At 41.5% G+C, this 23182-nt stretch overlaps 1 protein-coding gene across 12 annotated transcripts in view; it reads left to right on the forward strand.

Moving 5' to 3' along the window:
• FOXP2 (forkhead box P2) overlaps positions 1-23182 on the forward strand; it is a 476937-nt gene that overhangs the window by 285898 nt on the left and 167857 nt on the right. For 8 of the 12 annotated variants that reach the window (XM_069764830.1, XM_069764826.1, XM_069764821.1 and 5 more), the window contains exons 6-7: positions 11451-11607; positions 13301-13511. In XM_069764830.1, coding sequence (XP_069620931.1) covers positions 11451-11607; positions 13301-13511 — 368 coding nt within the window. The remainder of the gene's footprint in view (positions 1-11450; positions 11608-13300; positions 13512-23182) is intronic. The other 4 variants (XM_069764824.1, XM_069764827.1, XM_069764820.1 and 1 more) reach the window with 1 other exon arrangement.

Below are 23182 nucleotides of genomic sequence, written 5' to 3' on the forward strand. Positions count from 1 at the left end.
TGGTTTTTACCATACCCTGTCACGTGATCTCTGCTATTCACCTAATAACGGTGATCACAACAAAATCAGATATTACATTCATTTCTCTCTCCTCTGATATGATCGAGCATATCAGAGGAGAGAGAGATGGGGTCCCCCAAACCTCCCTGATACCTCTGCCATCCCTGAATCCTCCTGCTCCATCCCCAGGCCCTCCACATCATCTTCCTGGAAGAAAATGGTAGGCGTATTCCCAGTGTGCCTGTCGAGATCAGCCTGCTGGTACTCAACAATAGATTTTTCCTATTGAGTCATTTTGATCACTGCGATAGACCCTATCACAGTGATCAAAATAGAAAAAGTAGTAAATCTAACCCCCTTTGTCAGCCCTTTAGTTAGATCAAAATAGTAAAATTTAAAAATTGTATTTTTTCCATTCTTTGCAGTTAGGGTTGGGGCTAGGGTTAGGGTTGGGACTATGGTTAGGGTTGTGTTAAGGTTAAAGTTGTGTTGGGATTATGGTTAGTGTTACGGTTGTGTTGGGGTTATGGTGGTGGTGTTGGGGTTATGGTTGTGGTGTTGTGGTTAGGGTGGTGTTGGGGTTAGAGTTAGGGTTGAGGTTAGGGTTGTGTTAGGGTTGGAGTTAGAATTGGGGGTTTTCACTTTAAGGCACATCAGGGGGCCTTCAAATGTGACATGGTGCCCACAATCAATAACAGCCAATTTAGCATTCAAAAAGTCAAACGGTGCTCCCTCTCTTCTGAGCTCTGCCATGCACACAAACAGTGGCTTTCCCCAATATACAGGGTATCGGCGTACTCAGGAGAAATTACACAAGCAAATTTTGTGGTCCATTATCTCCTGATACCGTTGTGAAAATAAAAAAGTTTGCATCTAAAATAATTTTTTTGTGAAAAAGTTAAATGTTAATTTTTCCTTCCACAATGCTTTAGTTCTCGTGAGGCACCTGCAAGGTTAATAAAGTTCTTTAATGTGGTTTTGCACACCTTGAGGGGTGCAGTTTTTAGAATGGTGTCACTTTTGAGTATTTTCTGTCCTATTGACCCCCCCAAAATGACTTCAAATATGAGGTGGTCCCTAAAAAAAATGGTTTTGTCAATTTTATTGGAAAAATGAGAAATTAATGATCAACTTTTAACCCTTATAACGTCCTAACAAAAAAAAATATGTTTCCAAACTTGTGCTGATGTAAAGATGACATGTGGGAAATATTATTCATTAACCATTTTGTGTGACACGACGCTTGGGCACAAAAATTAAAAATGTGAAAATTGCTAAATTTTTAAAATTTTTGCCAAATTTTGTTTTTTTCATACGTAAACGCAAATCATATTGAAGAACTTTTACCAGCAACATGAAATACAATATGTCACAAAAAACAATCTCATAATCAATGAAATCCGTTAAAGCGTTCCAGAGCTAGAACGTGACAGTGGTCAGAATTGTAAAAATTGGCTTGGTCATTAAGGTCAAAATTGGCTTGTCACTATGGAGTTAAGGTTGATTTACACGGATCGACTGCCAATAGGTAAAATTTTACCTATCCGTGGTTGTTTAAATTAATGTTTACACAGGCAGATCAAAGAAAAATTTTGCGCACTGAGTGATCTATCTTTGATCACTCAATGTGCATAGTCTGCTGTGGTTTTTGGCAATGCGAGTCCTGTTTACACAGGACGATGCACAGCTGAGAACAATGATCTTTTGTGCTGCACAAAAGATCATTTCCCACAATGAACAAGTTTACATGAGAATATAATTATGAAACTAGCATTTTTTAGAATACAAGATTACCTTGCAGCGTAAATGCCCGATAACATCTAGTCCCATCATGAAGTCAACAAAACATGTCAATAGACGCTCTTGCTACTTTGGAAAATAATGAGAATCCGCACTGGAACCATCTGATGGATTCGGAAAACAGTGAGTTTTTTTTAAAAAAAGTATATTAGTCATATTACTTAGTTTACATTTTTAAGGCCTACTTCTCACTGCATTTCTGTAGTATGTTTAGGCGTTCCACTTTAATTCCCCTAAAAATGGAAATTCAGATGAAAAGCCAAGCGGGCTATAAGCTACAATGACATAAACAGAGTTCAAATTAACTCTATTTGTGTTTGCTCTTAAAGTGTCCATCTATATAATCTGCTATGTTTCTGTGCCCATTTGAAATTACAGACAAAAGCATTAACAGATTTCACCATTCATGTCATTGCAGTCTATGGCCTTGTGGGTAGGGTTGAGCGACCTTTACTTTTATCGGATCGGGTCGGGTTTCATGAAACCCGACTTTTTCAAAAGTCGGGTCGTGTGAAATCGGCCGATCCTATAAAAAAGTCGTGGTCGGGGTCGGCCGAAACTTGAAACCCAATGCAATGCATTGGGTTTCCATGGTTCCCAGGGTCTGAAGGAGCGGAAACTCTCCTTCAGGCCCTGCGATCCATATTTTAGTGTATTAGGTATATACTCACCCTCGGACGCGCCCTGCTTCTTTGCAGCAGCCTTCCTTCCTAAGAATCAGCCCTTCCAGGACCTTCGGTGACGTCGCGGTGACGTCGCGGCTTGTGATTGGTCGCGTGAGCGGTCACATGGGCGGCCGCGCGGCCAATCACAAGCCGCGACGTCACCGCGACGTCACCGCAAGGTCCTGGAAGGCTGATTCTAAGGAAGGAAGGTTCCCGGTTAGTACCAGGGCGCGTCAGAGGGTAAGTATTGCGATATTTTTTATTTTTATTCTTTATTTTACACTTAAATCTGAATTTCAATACCAATTCCCGATATAAACATATCGGGAATCGGTATCGGAATTCCGATTCTAGATTCAAAAGATCGCCGACTTCATGGCCGACCCCACACTGGGGTCGGGTCGGGTTTCATGAAACCCGACCTTGCCAAAAGTCGGCGACTTTTGAAAAATTTCGACCCGTTTCGCTCATCTCTACTTGTGGGGGTTTGTCTGAATCTCATATATAGGATAATTCAGATGGAACTCTACATGCACTGCAGTGTGAATAAGGACTTAACCACTCAAGACTAGTGTTGAGCCAACTCATTAGTGTTCGGGTTCGGTTCGGTTCGTCGAACAGGGACGTGTTCGACGAATGTTCGTCGAACTTTCGACGAACACCGTCAAACCCCATTGAAACCAATGGCAGGCAAACACAAACACATACAAACACATAGAAAACACACAGAAAACATCTTAAAAGGTGTCCAAAAGCTGACAAACTGCTCAGAAGACACAACAAGCACATGGAAAAGTCACAACTACATATAGTCATGCGAAAAGAAAAGAGGTGGAGGAGTAAAAGGAGGAGGAGACACAGATATAGGCATGTCATGCCCTTCTAAAATCAAGAAAGGCTGGGGTAAAAATCTAAAATCACTCTACCAACACCCAGACGTCTTGACAAAAAAAATAAAAAAATAAATATCTTTAGGTAGAATGGCGGTGGGTCCATTCAGAACACTTTCCTTAGAAGACGTAGTGGTACCCCCGTTGGGAGTTGTGCCAAAAAATGAACCCAATACATTCAGACTAATCCACCATTTGTCATATGCAAGGGGCAGGTCAGTAAAACGACAACATCGAAGCGGAACCAAGTACAGTACTATGTACTGTAGTTCCTTTGACGAGGCAATCAGGTGGGTCAAGAAGTTGGTAATGGGCACCCTAATGGCCAAAACAGACATTGAGGGGGCGTTCCGGTTACTACCTTTGCCTCCGAATAGTTTACTCCCATTGGGCTGCTTCTGTGAAGGAGCATAATACATAGATCGCTGTTTGCCCATGGGGTGCTCCATATCCTGCTCACTATTTGAGGCGTTTAGTTGCTTCCTCAAATGTGTCGTCATGGACATTTGTAAGGCGGCACATATTATCCATTACCTTGACTTCTTATGCCTGGGCCCAAAAGATTCGCCACAGTGTGAAAACACGCGGTAGTCCACCTGTGAGAAGGAGAGAGCTGGAGGGAGAGTGGACATCCCAGAGCAGAGGGGTTAGATTGAGAAAGAAAGAAGTCGGTGTAGCTTGCTTCATGGGTGGGGTACTCTGCTGAGTAGCAGAAATTGCTACTAGGCCCAAAAGGATTTCCTGGGCTAGATGCCGTTACAAAATAGTACTTAGGTAAACAGGCGGTGTAGCTTGCTTCATGGGTGGGGTACGCTGCTGAGTAGCACCAAATTCTACTAGGCCCAAAAGGATTTCCTGGGCTAGATGTCGTTACAAAATAGTAGTTAGGTAAACAGGCGGTGTAGCTTGCTTCATGGGTGGGGTACGCTGCTAAGTAGCACCAAATTCTACTAGGCCCAAAAGGATTTCCTGGGCTAGATGCTGTTACAAAATTGTAGTTAGGTAAACAGGCGGTGTAGCTTGCTTCATGGATGGGGTACGTTGCTGAGTAGCACCAAATTCTACTAGACCCAAAAGGATTTCCTGGGCTAGATGCCGATACAAAATAGAAGTTAGATACACAGGCGGTATAGTTAGTTTCACAGGCGGGCTACTCTGCTGACGTGCAGACATTGCTACTAGGCCCCAAACTATTAACTGGATTAGATGCAGCAAAATTAGAGATAAACAGGCGTGTAGCTAGCTTCACAGGCGGGCTACTCAGATGACATCAGACAATGCTACTAGCCCAAAATGATTGGCTGAGCTAGATTACACCAAATGCTGTGACAAACACTTGCACAGCACTGGCACAGACCTGCCTGGCAAACAGTGCTATGAACTGCTGTAACCTACCCTGAAAAGGGCTGATATTACAACTAGTCCCATCTCCTCCCGACTCCCTAAACCTATCTCTCTGAAAATTCGCTCCAAAAAACACTCTTAGGCTGCCGTCACACTAGCAGTATTTGGTCAGTATTTTACATCAGTATTTCTCAGCCAAAACCAGGAGTGGGTGATAAATGCAGAAGTGGTGCATATGTTTCTATTATACTTTTCCCCTATATGTTCCACTCCTGGTTTTGGCTTACAAATACTGATGTAAAATACTGACCAAATACTGCTAGTGTGACGGCAGCCTTAGTCTGTATAGCACCCACAGCAGCAGCGGTGCGGTCTAACACTAAGCTGCAGCAGTGAGGAAATGGTGGCGACGGGGCAAATGGCTGGTTCTTATAGGGCAGGGACATGTGACATACACAGCCAATGACACATGCCCTTGCTTGTGTGCATCACATGCACATTGCTGTGTGTGTGCGCACTGCTAATAGACTGAAACGAGAAAGATACCAGCGCACTACCGAATATTATATGGAGTAAAAAGGGGTGCAGAGGAGTGGTATAATATAATGACCACAAAAAAGAGAAAAAGAGCCACTCCAAAAACACTGCACACCACAATATATAATCAAAAATATCACAAGGCAAACTTTATTGATACATAAAAACATTTAAAATCAACAATGAAAACACCAAAAATCCCCACAATGATCCATAAAGTAATAGTTAGCCAGGCAGAGGCATGTATACTATGAAGAATGCATATAATGGTAAGACAATATCGTAACCATATATAGAATGCAACAAATAAAGGTAGCCCCGTATGGCAATGCCTCCTATATATACACAAACTGATGCCGTCAAGGAACAAACCTAATATCAAGGTGAAAACAAAGGCTACCGAAACTAATCAGTACCTGAAGTAGTATGGCCACCTATCTGGGACAGCGCCAGGTAAAGGTAAGAACACAGATACGGATATACACAGCGCTCCAACGCATGGAACTGCAATGCCCATGAACCCAGGGCAAATAGCCAAGTACCAGGTCCAGCCGTATGGAGCAATAAAGTCCGAGCCGTGAGAAGGCAGACAGCGGGGAGGCTAGGATCAGAGTGGGGACAGACCCCACGCGTATCGCCGTCACAAGGACGGCTTCGTCAGGGGAAGGGTGATGTGCACATCATCAAAGCCAGTTTAAATACCTTCATATCAGGTCAGGACATGAGCGCAACACGCCGAGGGCCGGAACCGGAAATGACGCGTATGAGGGCGGAAAGGAATGTACGGCAGACGTCTCTGCCAGAAGTACACAATGCGCATGCGCCCGAGCATTACAGCGCAGCGTATTGTGTGTAATGTACCGTGAATGTGTAGGGAGGGGGCAGGCACCTAATAATAACAGGGAAAAAGACCCATTGTAGTGAAATAATACCGGACATAAATAAAACGAACATAAAGGCTATAATCACACACAAATATGAGTAACAAACAAGAAACCATAAATGAAAATAACAGCAAACACAAAAGGGATATGGTAAAACTATGAAACATAAAAGAAAGGGTAAGACAACAAAAATAATAAACAATGAGTGCCACAGATGAACAAACACTATAAGACTACACAAAAAAAAAAAAAAAATTATTATATATATTAAAAACAAAAATATAAATATAGTCTGTACATGGACACCGAACCAATTGCAAAAAACAGAAGTTTATTGGAAAGAAAGACAAAAATGACTGAGGGACAAGGACAAATTGCACACAGACAACAAATAAGACTGTACCAAACAAGGTATCTAAAATTAGACTTGCAAACACCCTGATTAATTATGTAGAGAAAATTTTAGCCACAGAAGACATAAAGATGGCCCCAGGAAAAATTACAACTAAATAGACAAGGCTGAAGTCTGTAGTATAAGTACAAGAGAGCAGAAGTAAAGGGAATGCAAGACCCAATAATGGTGTTAAATGACCCAAGGAAGATGGCCACCAATATAAGTACACTATATACAGGCGCCACACTAAAACAGAGAGAGGATGGACCATTAATTGAACCAAAAGGATCCTAGTGGCAACAAAAATTCATAATATCCACAGAGAGGGCGCCAATATCTCTCATAGTTAATGAGCCTATATAGAAGATGAGTGGACAAAATCCAGTTGGAAATACCATCCGCAAAATATAGGTACGTACTACAGGCCACCCCTGTCCCATAATTCAGTACATCTGGCCCTCACACTGAGCTAGCAAAAAATAGATAAGACAGGCATAGACACATGAAATCCAACAGATGTACCAACCATAATGTGCACCAATGAATGTGAAATACAAAGCGCAGATCTACAAACATCCAAATTTATTCGGACCATCTTCCAAGCTAAAGAACTTGATGTTAAACCCCAAGAGAAGAGGGGAAGAAAACAAAAGGCAAACTAGATAGTTCTAATCTCAAAACTGCTGTATATTGTCCGGACATACACAAAAATTTTCTCTACATAATTAATCAGGGTGTTTGCAAGTCTAATTTTAGATACCTTGTTTGGTACAGTCTTATTTGTTGTCTGTGTGCAATTTGTCCTTGTCCCTCAGTCATTTTTGTCTTTCTTTCCAATAAACTTCTGTTTTTTTGCAATTGGTTCGGTGTCCATGTACAGACTATATTTATATTTTTGTTTTTAATATATATAATATTTTTTTTTTTTTTTTGTGTAGTCTTATAGTGCTTGTTCATCTGTGGCACTCATTGTTTATTATTTTTGTTGTCTTACCCTTTCTTTTATGTTTCATAGTTTTACCATATCCCTTTTGTGTTTGCTGTTATTTTCATTTATGTTTTCTTGTTTGTTACTCATATTTGTGTGTGATTATAGCCTTTATGTTCGTTTTATTTATGTCCGGTATTATTTCACTACAATGGGTCTTTTTCCCTGTTATTATTAGGTGCCTGCCCCCTCCCTACACATTCACGGTACATTACACACAATACGCTGCGCTGTAATGCTCGGGCGCATGCGCATTGTGTACTTCTGGCAGAGACGTCTGCCGTACATTCCTTTCCGCCCTCATACGCGTCATTTCCGGTTCCGGCCCTCGGCGTGTTGCGCTCATGTCCTGACCTGATATGAAGGTATTTAAACTGGCTTTGATGATGTGCACATCACCCTTCCCCTGACGAAGCCGTCCTTGTGACGGCGATACGCGTGGGGTCTGTCCCCACTCTGATCCTAGCCTCCCCGCTGTCTGTCTTCTCACGGCTCGGACTTTATTGCCCCATACGGTTGGACCTGGTACTTGGCTATTTGCCCTGGGTTCATGGGCATTGCAGTTCCATGCGTTGGAGCGCTGTGTATATCCGTATCTGTGTTCTTACCTTTACCTGGCACTGTCCCAGATAGGTGGCCATACTACTTCAGGTACTGATTAGTTTCGGTAGCCTTTGTTTTCACCTTGATATTAGGTTTGTTCCTTGACGGCATCAGTTTGTGTGTATATAGGATGCATTGCCATACGGGGCTACCTTTATTTGTTGCATTCTATATATGGTTACGATATTGTCTTACCATTATATGCATTCTTCATAGTATACATGCCTCTGCCTGGCTAACTATTACTTTATGGATCATTGTGGGGATTTTTGGTGTTTTCATTGTTGATTTTAAATGTTTTTATGTATCAATAAAGTTTGCCTTGTGATATTTTTGATTATATATTGTGGTGTGCAGTGTTTTTGGAGTGGCTCTTTTTCTCTTTTTTCTGCTAATAGACTGAGAGACTGCACCGCCCCACTGTAAATGCGGGAAAGAAAAAAATGGAGATCGGCATTATTTCAGAGCAGATATATCCCCCGCCCCCCGCCCACTATACACTGAAACAGTCTATTAACAATGATAAACAGTTTTAATGTGCAAATCTAGTTAGGCTTTTGGTGAACGAACAGTTATCGAACAGAAACTCGAACAGACGAATTTTAAGCAAACTGTTCGAGTTCGTCAAACGACTCGAACACCGCCCAAAACAGCTCGAATTTGAAATTGGTGAACAGTACGACTCGAACACCGCTCATCTCTACTCAAGACCAATTTATGTCCCCACTCCCCATGCAACCCAGTAAACACCAATACCACAATGCTGCAAAGCAACAAAACCAACCACTCAGCCAGTGTTTTGTCTCGCTGTATGCAATATTATCACATGCTCTGAATGGTCAAGAGAAGCCATGATGGCAATGTGAACAGAGCCTAAGGCTGGGTTCCCATTGCGTTATGGGACCGCGTTAAACGGACAGCGTTGCACGGCGAAATTAACGCCGTGCAACGCGGCCGTTAACGCGCCCATTCACGCTAATGGGAACGCGCTTCACTAGCGCGTGCCATGTTCGGCACGCGCTAGCGACGCGCCGGGGATTCCTGGCGCGCCGCGGACGCTGCTTGCAGCGTCCGAGGCGCGCCCGCGGTCCGTTCCCCGCTCTCGCAGATCGGGGATCTGCGAGAGCGGGGACGTTACCGCGACCCCGACCGCAGCCCCATAGAAAACATTGCGTTAGCGCAATCCGCTAGCGCTAGCGCTAAACGGATTGCACTAACGCAATGTGACCCTAGCCTATATACAAAACTAAACTTACTAAAAAGATGGCTTGGCTTAAATAATGTTTCCATTTGTATTGGAAAATATCATGATCCATAAAACTAATAAATAGATAAGAATATCTTCTTAGTTTATTCTGTTACATACTTTTACACGTTTAGGCATAAAAATGAAAAGCATAGCACTCTACTAGAAAACTGATGAAATACAACAAATGTATTTTTTTTTTCTTTTTTGATACAGTTCAAGAAGCATGCAAAGTTGGCTTATTGTTCAAAAATGGTTGAGCATAAATTTCAAAGTCACGGGCCCCTGATTAATGAACTGCTACTGGAGATTTGGACTGGCGAATAGAAAGTTACAGTTTGATATGCTCATAAATCAAGCTGACAAGCCGGCTTCTCAGGCCTACCCTGCACTTGTCGGCAGAATGCATCGAATATAAACATAATGCAAATATAACATGTTGAAGTAGTTAAATTGATCAGCAGGTATTGTAGACATTGTCTTTAAGCTGCCCATTATGCAAACCTACAGGAAACAGTTCTGACCTCCTGAGGCTTTGTTTCTGTTTGGATTTGTGAATAGAATTTCAGACAGGCATCAACTACAGCATAGAAATTGTTCCCTTATTTCTCCTGAGGCTTTGGGCAATCCACATGACTTGCTCCATTATGCAGTCTGTTTTCCAGTGAGTGCATCAGAAGTTTCTCTTTTCCCCAAACTAAAAAGGAAAGGTCTCCTACAGCAGCTTGTCTCTTTCTGAAGTGTGACTGCCATCTTATATTCTCTTGAGTCTAGAGAACTCTGGTTCGTCTTGTAATGCCTCACAAAATTGGAAGTTATACTTTTTCTAATAATAGGGCAATTCTCTCCCTTCAATGTAGAGTGGGTTTAATGTATTCCAAACAAGAGAAAAGAAAGAGCTAACAGGCTATTGGAATAAAGGCTACATCCCAATTTACTAATAGAACACCGGAGACTGCACTCATGGGCAGCTGTGGATTACACATGCATACTTTGAAAGACACATCTGCCTGTTACAAAAAGCCAAAGTAGTGTGCTACTTTTAGCTTATGTCAATGTATTTATTATATCGCTTGAAGACTATAAATCACACCTGTCTGAACTCCAACCCTATTTTGATATGGTGCAGACACTTTGGTTAGTATCTGTATAAATAAAGCAAAACAATCCAGAAATTTTACAATTGTATAAGAAAATAAAATTGGATCAGAAATGTTTTTTTATACAGAATCAATATAAAACACACACAATACAACTTTACTAGCACAAATAGTAATAAAAGGTCAAAATTACTATACTGCATTCTGTTTTTCATTATATAATAGAAACTCTTCACAAAAGAGTTGAAATATTAGTCGACTGCTAAACATTTTAGCTTTGCCATTTACCTTTATATTGGGTGTATGTTATTATTTTGTGATAGAAAGAAAGTCATTTTATAAAGGTAATTGGCTATGTAATTAATTTTCACTATAAAAGGGATATATGACCTCAGAAAAGTCAAGTGCTTTAGCATTTCATCAATTTAATACCACTTGCATGGTTTTGGTATGTCATCTTTTCTTGGTTACATTACAAACCTTGGTGTTCACGGTATGCAAGGAATTTTATCCAGAATGCAAATGTAATTATTGTATTTGGGAGTAATGTGACAGTCAAAAAAATTGTTATTAGTAGACGAGGACGATATCACGTTAAACAGGCTGTTCTGTGGTAAATGAGAAGCCTTCTGTCTATATAGTTGTTTATTGTTCCAATGCATTTCGGTGCCAGACTGACTCCTTTTATACCTTTATAAACACACTGGTCCAGCACCGAAATGTGTTTGAACAATAAAAAACATATTGGAATACATTTGCCGCAACCCATTAAGTGTGATATCATCCTCCTCTACAATTATTCATCTGGAAGAAGTTTTTCTTCTCCAGCAATGGTGCCGCAGCAGCAGTTACGTGCCTTAACAGGTGTTGTGCCTTCACACAACACCACCAGGTGAGCACATATTTCACGAACATTACCAGGCATTAATGCTCTATGTGTGTAAGCTTTTGTCCCCCAAACAGTTATTCAAAAAATTACCATTGTGTCTTATTTCCCAGCAGCAACAATTAGCGGCCCAACAGCTTGTCTTCCAACAACAACTTCTTCAGATGCAACAACTGCAGCAACAACAACATCTGCTTAATCTTCAACGGCAGGGACTGATTTCCATCCCACCCAGCCAATCAGCTCTTCCAGTCCAGTCCCTACCACAAGGTAAATTTTCTTGTGCTCCTTTTGAAAGCTTAATTTTTTTATATGAATTTTTGTTTTTGGCCAAATTTAAATATTGGAGCACCAGCAAATCCCAACAGGTATGATCTCTTAAAAACTTGTCTTCATTTGCCAAAAAAATATTTAACATCAATAGTCATTGTAAAGGTAGCCAGATATATAAGATTACTATTTGCTGTGCTGTGTGTTATGGTTGGCGGAACGCACCGAATATATTTATTAGAAGTATTAGGTGCGTTTGTAACCCGGGATCCACCGTGCAGAAAAGAACCGACTGCTAAGTAAGGCGGTGAAATATATTGGTATAAACAAACTCTGTTACTTCACAGAGTCCGTTAGCAAAGAGAACGCTGTGCCCTGTTTAGCTCACAGGGGAACACAGCTACTTAGTAGAGCCGACAGTGGTCATGCAGTCAAATGCAAACACGCAGCTCCTCTCCGGTGGAGCCGGAATTCTAATAGCTATTAGCCAGCCCTGAATCCACACACATGAAACTCCTCACCTGAGGTGCCAGCATTCTAGGGGCTTATTTCAGCCAGGTCCCTGACTGCACCCACATGACCACACTGGCGCTGAGCACATACATAGTTTACACTAGCGCATGGCTGTGCGTGTCTGCGAACATTTTATAGTTGCAGCTCTACAAGACCTTCCTGGAGGACCAATGGGAGCTGCTACAGGGCCTGAGCGTGTGACCCTCGGCTTCCAATGAGAGGTCCTCCCATGGGCATGCTCAGTGTGTGCAAAGCAAGACTTAGTCCCAGAAAAGCCTGCTTACTGCAGACCAGTAAAGGGTACAATAGCAGGGCCTGAAAAGGCAGCAGTAACCCTTTGTACAATACCAGACTGAGTGAGACGCTGGGACCGACGTCTCTGCTGAGCAGGCTCCACTGCGGCTGATGCAGAATGGGAGACTGCAGTGGACATGGTTCGAGATTCACCCTGTGCAGCGATGGGAACTTGACTCCTAACACTGTGTTAATTACACCCATAAATTTCTACAATCACAATTAAAATCCTTATTGGCAATTTTCTTGGGAATGATGGGCTACCTACCTAAACTAAATATTGTTAGGGATTCCTAATAAAATGTGCAAGATCTGCTAACAATTTGGTATAACAAGCTTAAATTGTCATTCTTTTAGGACATTATCTGTTCAGGTGCTCATTTTTTTTGGAATGTAGACATCATAGTTTCTGTTCAATGAACCAGAGCAGAGAACTACAGTTAGTGGCTCTTGCTGTGGTGGACTTGGCATTGGATTCCTACATCCAAACAGTCATCATGTAACATTATGTAGCCCACTGTATTTACCCCTAGAAACATAAGCCATGCGAGGTCTGTAAACCGGACCCACAGTGATCAGTAGATTACCCCATAGGGTAAAATATTGAACAGGTTATTTGTGGTTAAACTACCCTTTGGATAAGATCTTGATATCAAAGTGTTTGAATAACTCAACATTAAGTGATAGAATCAATGACTGATGTATTTCAGGAAAGCACAAAATGGACAGCGATAATCACATGGATTGGCAGATATAAATAATAAATATGTTTTGCTTGGCCTAATATTTAAAATTCTCATTACTGTTTGTACAAGTCCAGGCTTAATATTCAGGGTCTTGTGAAAACGACATGATGTTATTAACAAAGCACTGTTTTGTCTCACAGCTGGTTTAAGCCCTGCGGAGATACAGCAATTGTGGAAAGAGGTGACTGGAGTTCATAGTATAGAAGACAATGGCATTAAACATGGAGGGCTAGACCTCACTACTAACAATTCCTCTACTACCTCCTCCACCACTTCCAAAGCATCACCACCAATAACTCATCATTCCTTAGTGAATGGACAGTCTTCAGTGCTAAATGCAAGACGAGACAGGTGAGAAAATGTTTCCATCTCAGGCTATTAAAAGAATAGCTAAATGTTAACTTTTTGTATTTTTTTTAACGATTCCTGTTTGTTAGCTGCGATTGTCTTAGAATAGTGCTATGTGTTTGGAAAAAAATAAAAAAATCTTAGCCCAAATATAGTCATTTCAAAAGAAAATCAAAAAGTACCTTTAACCCCTTAACAACTGAATTGGAATAAAAGGGTTAATTCTGCACCACCAGCAGATCAAGGATGGAGGATTAAAGCGGTATCCAGATATGCAGTTTATTAGTCAATGTGTTTCGGTTACAAACATCTTACTGATGATGAGTTTGTAACTTTGAAATGCATTGACTAATAAACCGCATGTCTGAATACCACTTTTGTCCTCTATCTTTGATTTACTGGTGGCGCAGAATTAACTATTTCAACCCAATTCAGTTGTTTCCAGTTGTGAATCTGCAGCAACCTTGAGCCTTTTTTGTTGTTGTGGTTCACACAGCTACACCAGGTGAGTACCATTGCCTTTGGTCTCCACACTGTAACTTGGATAAAACCTTATTGCTCTTAGTGTTATTCCAGTTTCTTCATGTTTAACCCCTTAACGACATATGACTTACAGGGTAACAAGTAGTCAAGCCCACATTTTTGCTGGCAGATGATGGCTGATTTAATCAGACATCATATCCCTCCTGTCTCGTGTGGAGCAAAGGCTACGGCTTTTAAGCTGTCAAATGCCGCTGTCAATCTGGGACAGCTGCATTGACAATGCACCAGCAGGAGGGCGCACTGTTGAATTTGCTCATTGGCATACCCATAACATGATCAGAGGGCACCAATGGGTTGTAATGACAGTCAGGGATCTGCTGAAGACCTCTATGCCTTTCATGATGGTACTCCTGTGAAAGCTGGTGTTCATAGCAGACCGTGATGTTTGCTATTTAAGGCAATGCTGTGGCATTGCTGTGTATAGGAGAAGTGATCAGACAATAAACCCCCCTAAGCGGACTAATAAATGCATTGAAAAGTGAAAAAACAATGCTTTAAAGAACCTGAAAAAAATGAAAAGAACATGAAAGTTATAATCGCCTTCTTTGCCCCAATTAAAAATGAAGAAATGTAATTAAAAAATAAACATATTTTGTATCACTGTGTTCAAAAAATTTCATCCTATCTAAACACAAAATAAATAAATCCGATCGGCAAACAGTGTAACGAAAAAAACATCAAAATGCCAGTATTGCAGTTTTTCAGACACCTCAACAACACAAAAGATCAAAAGATTGTATGTACTCTAAAATGATATCTGTAGAACCATCGGCTTTGGATGCAAAAATAAAGCCCTCACAGAGCTCCAAATTCTAAAAATGTTACATGTTACAGCTCTTGAAAAATGCCATCACATGCAATTGGGTTATTTTTAAAGAAATTTCAGAATTTCTTCACCACTTAAATAAAGCAAAATCTATGCATGTTTTGTATCTCAGTAATTGTACTAACCTGTAGAATCATATTGAAAATTAAGGCGAGCTGTAGATAATTGGTTTCCATTAAGCTCTTGAGATGCGTCTACTGCATCTTACATCCCCAGTAACTGGAGTTAAGGCCCCTTCACATTAAGCGACGCTGCAGCGATACCGACAACGATCCGGATCGCTGCAGCGTCGCTGTTTGGTCGCTGGAGGGCTGTCACACAGACAGCCCTCCAGCGACCAACGATGCCGGTAACCAGGGTAAACATCGGGTTACTAAGCGCAGGGCCGCGCTTAGTAACCCGATGTTTACCCTGGTTACCAGCGTAAAAGTAAAAAAAAACAAACACTACATACTTACCTACCGCTGTCTGTCCCCGGCGCTCTGCTTCTCTGGTCTGGCTGTGAGCACAGCGGCCGGAAAGAAGAGCGGTGACGTCACCGCTGTGCTTTCCGGCTGACCGACGCTCACAACCAGTACAGGAGGAGTGCAGAGCACAGCGCCGGGGACAGACAGCGGTAGGTAAGTATGTAGTGTTTGGTTTTTTTTACTTTTACGCTGGTAACCAGGGTAAACATCGGGTTACTAAGCGCGGCCCTGCGCTTAGTAACCCGATGTTTACCCTGGTTACCAGTGAAGATATCGCTGGATCGGCGTCACACACGCCGATCCAGCGATGTCCACGGGAGATCCAGCGACGAAATAAAGTTCTGGACTTTGTTCAGCGACCAACGATCTCCCAGCAGGGGCCTGATCGTTGGTCGCTGTCACACATAACGATTTCCTTAATGATATTGTTGCTACGTCACAAAAAGCAACGATATCGTTAACGATATCGTTATGTGTGAAGGTACCTTTAGTCCTTGGCTCCATCCTTTGCTCCATATTTCAAGTGTAGCGTTAATTAGGATGCCTGGAACCGTTTATTGCGCTCCTGAGAACTTGTTTTGTGGGTTTAATACCCTCTGCCTGGTTAAATTTGCCTTTTTCCGTTCACATACACTGTGTGCAGAATTATTAGGCAAGTTGTATTTTGATCACATGATACTTTTTATACATGTTGTCCTACTCCAAGCTGTTCAGGCTTGAGAGCCAACTACCAATTAAGTAAATCAGGTTATGTGCATCTCTATCATGAGGAGGCGTGTTGTCTAATGACATCAAAACCCTATATAAGGTGTGCTTAATTATTAGGCAACTTCCTTTCCTTTGACAAAATGGATCAGAAGAGAGATTTGATGGGCTCTGAAAAGTCCAAAATTGTGAGATATCTTGCAGAGGGATGCAGCAGTCTTGAAATTGCTAAACTTTTGAAGCATGATGACCGAACAATCAAGCGTTTCATGGCAAATAGCCAACAGGGTCGCAAGAAGCGTCTTGGGCAAAAAAGGCGCAAAATAACTGCCCTTGAATTGAGGAAAATCAAGCGTGAAGCTGCCAAGATGCCATTTGCCACCAGTTTTGCCATATTTCAGAGCTGCAACGTTACTGGAGTAACAAAAAGCACAAGGTGTGCAATACTCAGGGACATGGCCAAGGTAAGGAAGGCTGAAAAATGACCACCTTTGAACAAGAAACATAAGATAAAATGTCAAGACTGGGCCAAGAAATATCTTAAGACTGACTTTTCAAAGGTTTTATAGACTGATGAAATGAGAGTGACTCTTGATGGGCCAGATGGATGGGCCAGAGGCTGGATCAGTAAAGGGCAGAGAGCTCCACTCCGACTCAGACGCCAGCAAGGTGGGGGTAGGGTACTGGTATGGGCCCTTTTTGGGTTGAGGATAGAGTGAAGCTCAACTCCCAGACCTACTGCCAGTTTCTGGAAGACAACTTCTTCAAGCAGTGGTTCAGGAAGAAGTAGGTATCGTTCAAGAAAAACCTGATTTTCATGCAGGACAATGCTTCATCCCATTCCTCCAAGTACTCCACAGCGTGGTTGGCCAGTAAAGGTCCCAAAGAAGAAAAAATAATGACATGGCCCCCTTGTTCACCTGATCTGAACCCCATAGAGAACCCGTGGTCTCTCAAAAAATGTGAGATCTACAAGGAGGGAAAACAGTACACCTTTTGGAACAGTATCTGGGAGGCTGTGGTGGCTGCTGCACGCAATGTTGATCGGAAACAGATCAAGCAACTGACAGAATCTATGGATGGAAGGCTGTTGAGTGTCATCATAAAGAAAGATGGCTATATTGGTCACTGATTTTGGGGGGGGGTTATTTTTGCATGTCAGAAATGTTTATTTCTAAATTTTGTGCAGTTATATTGGTTTACCTGGTGAAAATAAACAAGTGAGATGGGAATATGTTTGGTTTTTATTAAGTTGCCTAATAATTCTGCACAGTAATATTTACCTGCACAAACAGATATCCTCCTAAGATAGTCAAATCTAAAAAAAAAACACTCCAACTTCCAAAAATATTAAGCTTTGATATTTATGACTCTTTGGGGTTGATTGAGAGTATAGTTGTTGATCAATAATAAAAATAATCCTCTAAAATACATCTTGCCTAATAATTCTGCAAACAGTGTATGTTGCTAACCTTTCCGATTGATACTAGCGCAGATGGCCAATACAGTAGCCTTCTCCTTCCATTCCAATCCATGCAGTTTATGGACAAGGGCTCCTGTAGATGGCGAAAAAGGATTGCACTTTGCTAATGTTTAGTTTTTCCATTTGTTGTGCTTTTCAAGATCTCTGCAGAGTGACCATTCGGGAAGTATCCAGAGCTGCGTCTAGTAGGGATCGGCCGCTCCATGGTCATCTTCTCAAATATGAACAGATCTTTGATGCTGATGTAGTTTGTCATGAAAAGCTTGGGGCGGGGATGTAGCATGGGATGTAGGGTGGGGTGGGGATGTAGCCTGGGATGTAGGATGGGGCGGGGGACGTAGCCTGGGATGGAGGGTTAAATGTTACAGCTCTTGAAAAATGCCATCACAAGCAATTGGGTTATTTTTTAAGAAAATTCAGAATTTCTTCACCACTTAAATAAAGCAAAATCTATGCATGTTTTGGATCTCAGTAATTGTACTAACCTGTAGAATCATATTGCTAGGTAATTTTTACTGTAATTTTTTGCTATTTTGCCACACTTCAAATAATGTTCTCATTCTCCACTACATCACATAATAAAATGAATGGAGTAATTCCAAAGTACAACTCGTCATGCAAACAACAAGCCTTCACATGGCCATATTGACAGAAAAAGAAAAAACGTTATGGCTCTTGAAATAAGGGAAGGAAAAAATGAAAGCACAAAAATGAAAACTCGCCTGGTCCTTAAACGGTTAAAGTCGATAGAACTAATAAGAAATATGAACAGTACATGCCAAACTGAGTTTGGCTACATATGGTATTGTCAAAAGTCATGGAAAACCCTTTAATTTTTTCTATATTACAAAAAATTTGAAACTTTAACCACTTAAGCCCTAAGGGTGGTTTGCACGTTAATGACAGGTCCAAATTTTTACAGTTCTGACCACTGTCCATTTGTGAGGTTATAACTCTGGAATGCTTCAATAGATCTTGAGATGTTGGCGATTCTGACATTGTTTTTTCGTGACATATTGTACTTCATGAAAGTGGTAACATTTCTTCGATATAACTTCCATTTATTTGTGGAAAAAAAAGGATATTTGGCAAAAATTTTGAAAATTTAGCAATTTTCCAACTTTGAATTTTTAGGCCCTCAAATCACAGAGATATATCACACAAAATAATTGATAAGTAACATTTCCCACATGTCTACTTTACATCAGCACAATTTTGGAACCAACATTTTTTTTGTTAGGGAGTTATAAGGGTTAAAATTTGACCAGCAATTTCTCATTTTTACAACACCAATATTATTAGGGACCACATCACATTTGAAGTCATTTTGAGGGGTCTATATGATAGAAAATAACCAAGTGTGACACCATTCTTAAAACTGCACCCCTCAAGGTGCTCAAACCACATTCAAGAAGTTTACTAACCCTTCAGGTGTTTTACAGGAATTTTTGGAATGTTTAAAAAAAATGAACATTTAACTTTTTTCACAAAAAATTTATTTCAGCTCCAATTTGTTTTATTTTACCAAGGGTAACAGGAGAAAATGGACCCCAAAAGTTGTTGTACAATTTGTTCTGAGTACGCTGATACCCCATATGTGGGAGTAAACCACTGTTTGGCCGCATGGCAGAGCTCGGAAGGGAAGGAGTGCCGATTGACTTTTCAATGCAAAATTGACTGGAATTGAGATGGGACACCATGTTGCGTTTGGAGAGCCCCTGATGTGCCTAAACATTGAAACCCCCACAAGTGACACCATTTTGGAAAGTAGACCCTCTAAGGAACTTATCTAGATGTGTGGTGAGCACTTTAACCCACCAAGTGCTTCACAGAAGTTTATAATGCAGAGCCGTAACAATAAAAAATCATATTTTTTCACAAATATGATATTTTCGCCCCCAATTTTTTATTTTCCCAAAGGTAAGAGAAGAAATTGGACCCAAAAGTTGTTGAGCCATTTGTTCTGAGTACGCCTATACCCCACATGTGGGGGTGAACCACTGTTTGGGCGCATGGCAGAGCTCGGAAGGGAAGGAGCGCCGTTTGACTTTTCAATGCAAAATTGACTGGAATTGAGATGGGATGCCATGTTCCGTTTGGAGAGCCCCTGATGTGCTAAACTTAGAAACCCCCAACAAGTCACACCATTTTGGAAAGTAGACCCCCTAAGGCACTTATCTAGCTATGTTTTGACAGCTTTGAACCCCTAAGTGTTTCACTACAGTTTATAATGCAGAGCTGTAAAAATAAAAATTCTTTTTTTCACAAAAATTATATTTTAGCCCCCAGTTTTGTATTTTCCCAAGGGTAACAGGAGAAATTGGACCCCAAAAGTTGTTATCCAATTTGTTCTAAGTACGCTGATACCCTATATGTGGGGGTAAGACACCGTTTGGGTGCATGGTAGAGCTCGGAAGGGAAGGAGCGCCATTTGTAATGCAGACTTAGATGGACTGGTCTGCAGGCGTCACGTTGCCTTTGCAAAGCCCCTGATGCACCTAAACAGTAGAAACCCCACAGAAGTGACACCATTTTAGAAACTAGACCCCCCAAGGAACTTATCTAGATGTGTTCTGAGACCTTTGAACCCCCAAGAGTTTCACTACAGTTTATAACACTGAAAATAAAAATTAATTTTTTTCCCACAAAAGTGTTTTTTTAGCACCCCAAGTTTTTATTTTCCCAAGGGTAATAAAAGAAATTGGACCCCAATAGTTGTTGTCCAATTTGCCCTGAGTATGCTGATACCCCATATGTTGGGGTAAACACCTGTTTGGGCGCACGGGAGAGCTCAGAAGGGAAGGACCACTGTTTTACTTTTTCAACGCAGAATTGGCTGGAATTGAGATCGGACGCCATGTTGCGTTTGGAGAGCCCTGATGTGGCTAAACAGTGGAAACCCCCAATTCTAACTGAAACCCTATCCCAATCACACCCTAACGCTAATCCCAACCATAACCCTAACCACACCCCTAACCCTGACACACCCTTAACCCTAAGCCCCACCGTAAATGTAATCCAAACCCTAACCCTAACATTAGTCCCAACCCTAACTTTAGCCCCAACTCTAACTTTAGCCCCAACCCTAACTCTAACTTTAGCCCCAGACCTAACCCTAACTTTAGCCCCAGCCCTAACCCTAACTTTAGCCCCAACCCTAACTGTAGCCCCACACTAGCCCCAACACTAACCCTAGCCCCAACCCTAACCCTAGCCCCAACCCTAACCCTAGCCCCAACCTTAGCCCTAACCCTAGCCCTAACCCTAGCCCTAACCCTAGCCCTAAACCTAACCCTAGCCCTAGCCCTAACCCTAGCCCTAACCCTAGCCCTAACCCTAATCCCAACCCTAACCCTAGTCCGAGCCCTCTCCCTAGCCCTAACCCTAACCCTAATCCCAACCCTAACCCTAGCACTAACCCCAACCCTAACCCCAGGCCTAACCCTAGCCCTTAACCCTAATCCCAACCCTAACCCTAGCCCTAACCCTAACCTTAACCATAGCCCTAAACCTAACCTTAACCCTAGCCGTAACCCTAGCCCTAACCCTAACCCTAATGGGAAAATGGAAATAAATACATTTTTTTAATTTTTTTATGTTTCCCTAACTAAGGGAGTGATGAAGCGGGGTTTGATTTACTTTTATAGTGGGTTTTTTAGCGGATTTTTATGATTGGCAGCTGTCACACACTAAAAGATGCTTTTTATTGCAAAAAATATTTTTTGCGTTACCACATTTTGAGAACTATAATTTTTCCATATTTTGGTCCACAGAGTCATGTGAGGTCTTGTTTTTTGTGGGACGAGTTTTTATTGGTAACATTTTCGGGCACGTGACATTTTTTGATCGCTTTTTATTCCGATTTTTGTGACGCTGAATGACCAAAAACCAGCTATTCATGAATTCCTTTTTGGGGGGGCATTTATACCATTCCACGTTTGGTAAAATGGATAAAGCAGTTTTATTCTTCGGGTCAGTACGATTACAGTTATACCTCATTTACATCTTTTTTTATGTTTTGGCACTTTTAAACGATAAAAACTATTTTATAGAAAAAATAATTATTTTTGCAACGCTTTATTCTGAGGACTGTAACTTTTTCATTTTTTCGCTAATGATGCTGTATGGCAGCTCGTTTTTTTGTGGGACAAGATGCCGTTTTCAGTGGTACCATTGTTATTTATATCTGTCTTTTTGATTGTGTGTTATTCCATTTTTTGTTCGGTGGTATGATAATAAAGCGTTGTCTTTTGCCTCGGTTTTTTTTTTTTACGGTGTTCACTGAAGGGGTTAACTAGTGGAACAGTTTTATAGGTTGGGTTGTTATGGATGGGGTGATGCTAAATATGTGTACTTTTTTAATTTAGATAAAGAAATGTATTTATGGGAACAAAAATTATATATATACTTTATTTATTTATTTAGGATTTTTTTTTTTTACACATCTAAAAAAATGTTTTTTTACTTTGTCCCAGGGGGGACATCACTGTATAGTGACAGATCGCTGATCTGACACTTTGCAGAGCACTGTGTCAGATCAGCGATCTGACATGCAGGGCTGCAGGCTTACCAGCGATTGCTCCGAGCAGGCGCTTGGTAAGCCACCTCCCTGCAGGACCCGGAAGTAGCCCTGCAGCCATTTTGGATCTGGGGCCTGCAGGGAGGAGACACTCGGTACAAGGTGAGCACATCGCCTTGTACCGATCGTCTCAGGGAAGCCCGCTGGGAGCCCCCTCCATGCGTGATGCTTCCCTATGCCCCAGTAACAGTGCGATCATGTTTGATCGCAGTGTGCCGGGGGTTAATGTGCCGGCGGCGGTCCATGACCGCTCCTGGCACATAGTGCCGGATGTCAGCTGCGATAGTCAGCTGACACCCGGCCGCGTTCGGCCACGCTTCCCCCGTGAGCACGGCCGATTGCATATGACGTACTATCCCATCACTGGGAATTAAGTCCCAGGTCACCTTGATGGGATAGTACATCATATGGGTTTAAGGAGTTAAGATGGGCCTTCAAAATTTGATTCCCTCTGATCTGTTAAGGCATTCCATTGAACATTGTGTCCCTTCGGTTATACAGCTCAAAAAGCAACACATATTCAATGTTAATGTTTATGTTTGATCTTATGAACCTTAAAAGCAAACAGTTAAGACTATGCAACAAACAACAAACAACAAATTTTTAAAGAGACACTAATGTAACTGTCATACAAGCAACTTCTCAAACATAACTTGTCTATATTGGTGATATTTTTTCAGAAGTTTAAACTATGGATCTTAATCGATAGTAGATAGAGATGGACACATTTATTTGGGTAGAATTTAATTCTACTAGAATTTTCCAAAAATCAATTTTCTTCATAATTTGTTGATCCATAAAGGGCTAGCAAAATGTAAAAAAAACAATACGAATGCTTACCTCACCGCAACCTTTCTAGCTATTCGTGGCGATCAGGTGTGGGTGTCAGCTCTATGGCAGAGCTGACACATTGCAGCAATGCCCACGATCGGTGCTAGTACCAATTGCAGACCTTTATCGCCTCTGATGCGGCTGTCAATACTGACAGCCGCATCGAGGAGCATCGAGGAGCATCCTGTCTGCTCCCATCAGCACAACATGATGCGATCATCTAGTGCTGAAGGTCTCCAT

This window comes from Ranitomeya imitator, chromosome 4 (genome assembly GCF_032444005.1).
Source record: "Ranitomeya imitator isolate aRanImi1 chromosome 4, aRanImi1.pri, whole genome shotgun sequence".
Classification (NCBI taxonomy): domain Eukaryota; kingdom Metazoa; phylum Chordata; class Amphibia; order Anura; family Dendrobatidae; genus Ranitomeya; species Ranitomeya imitator.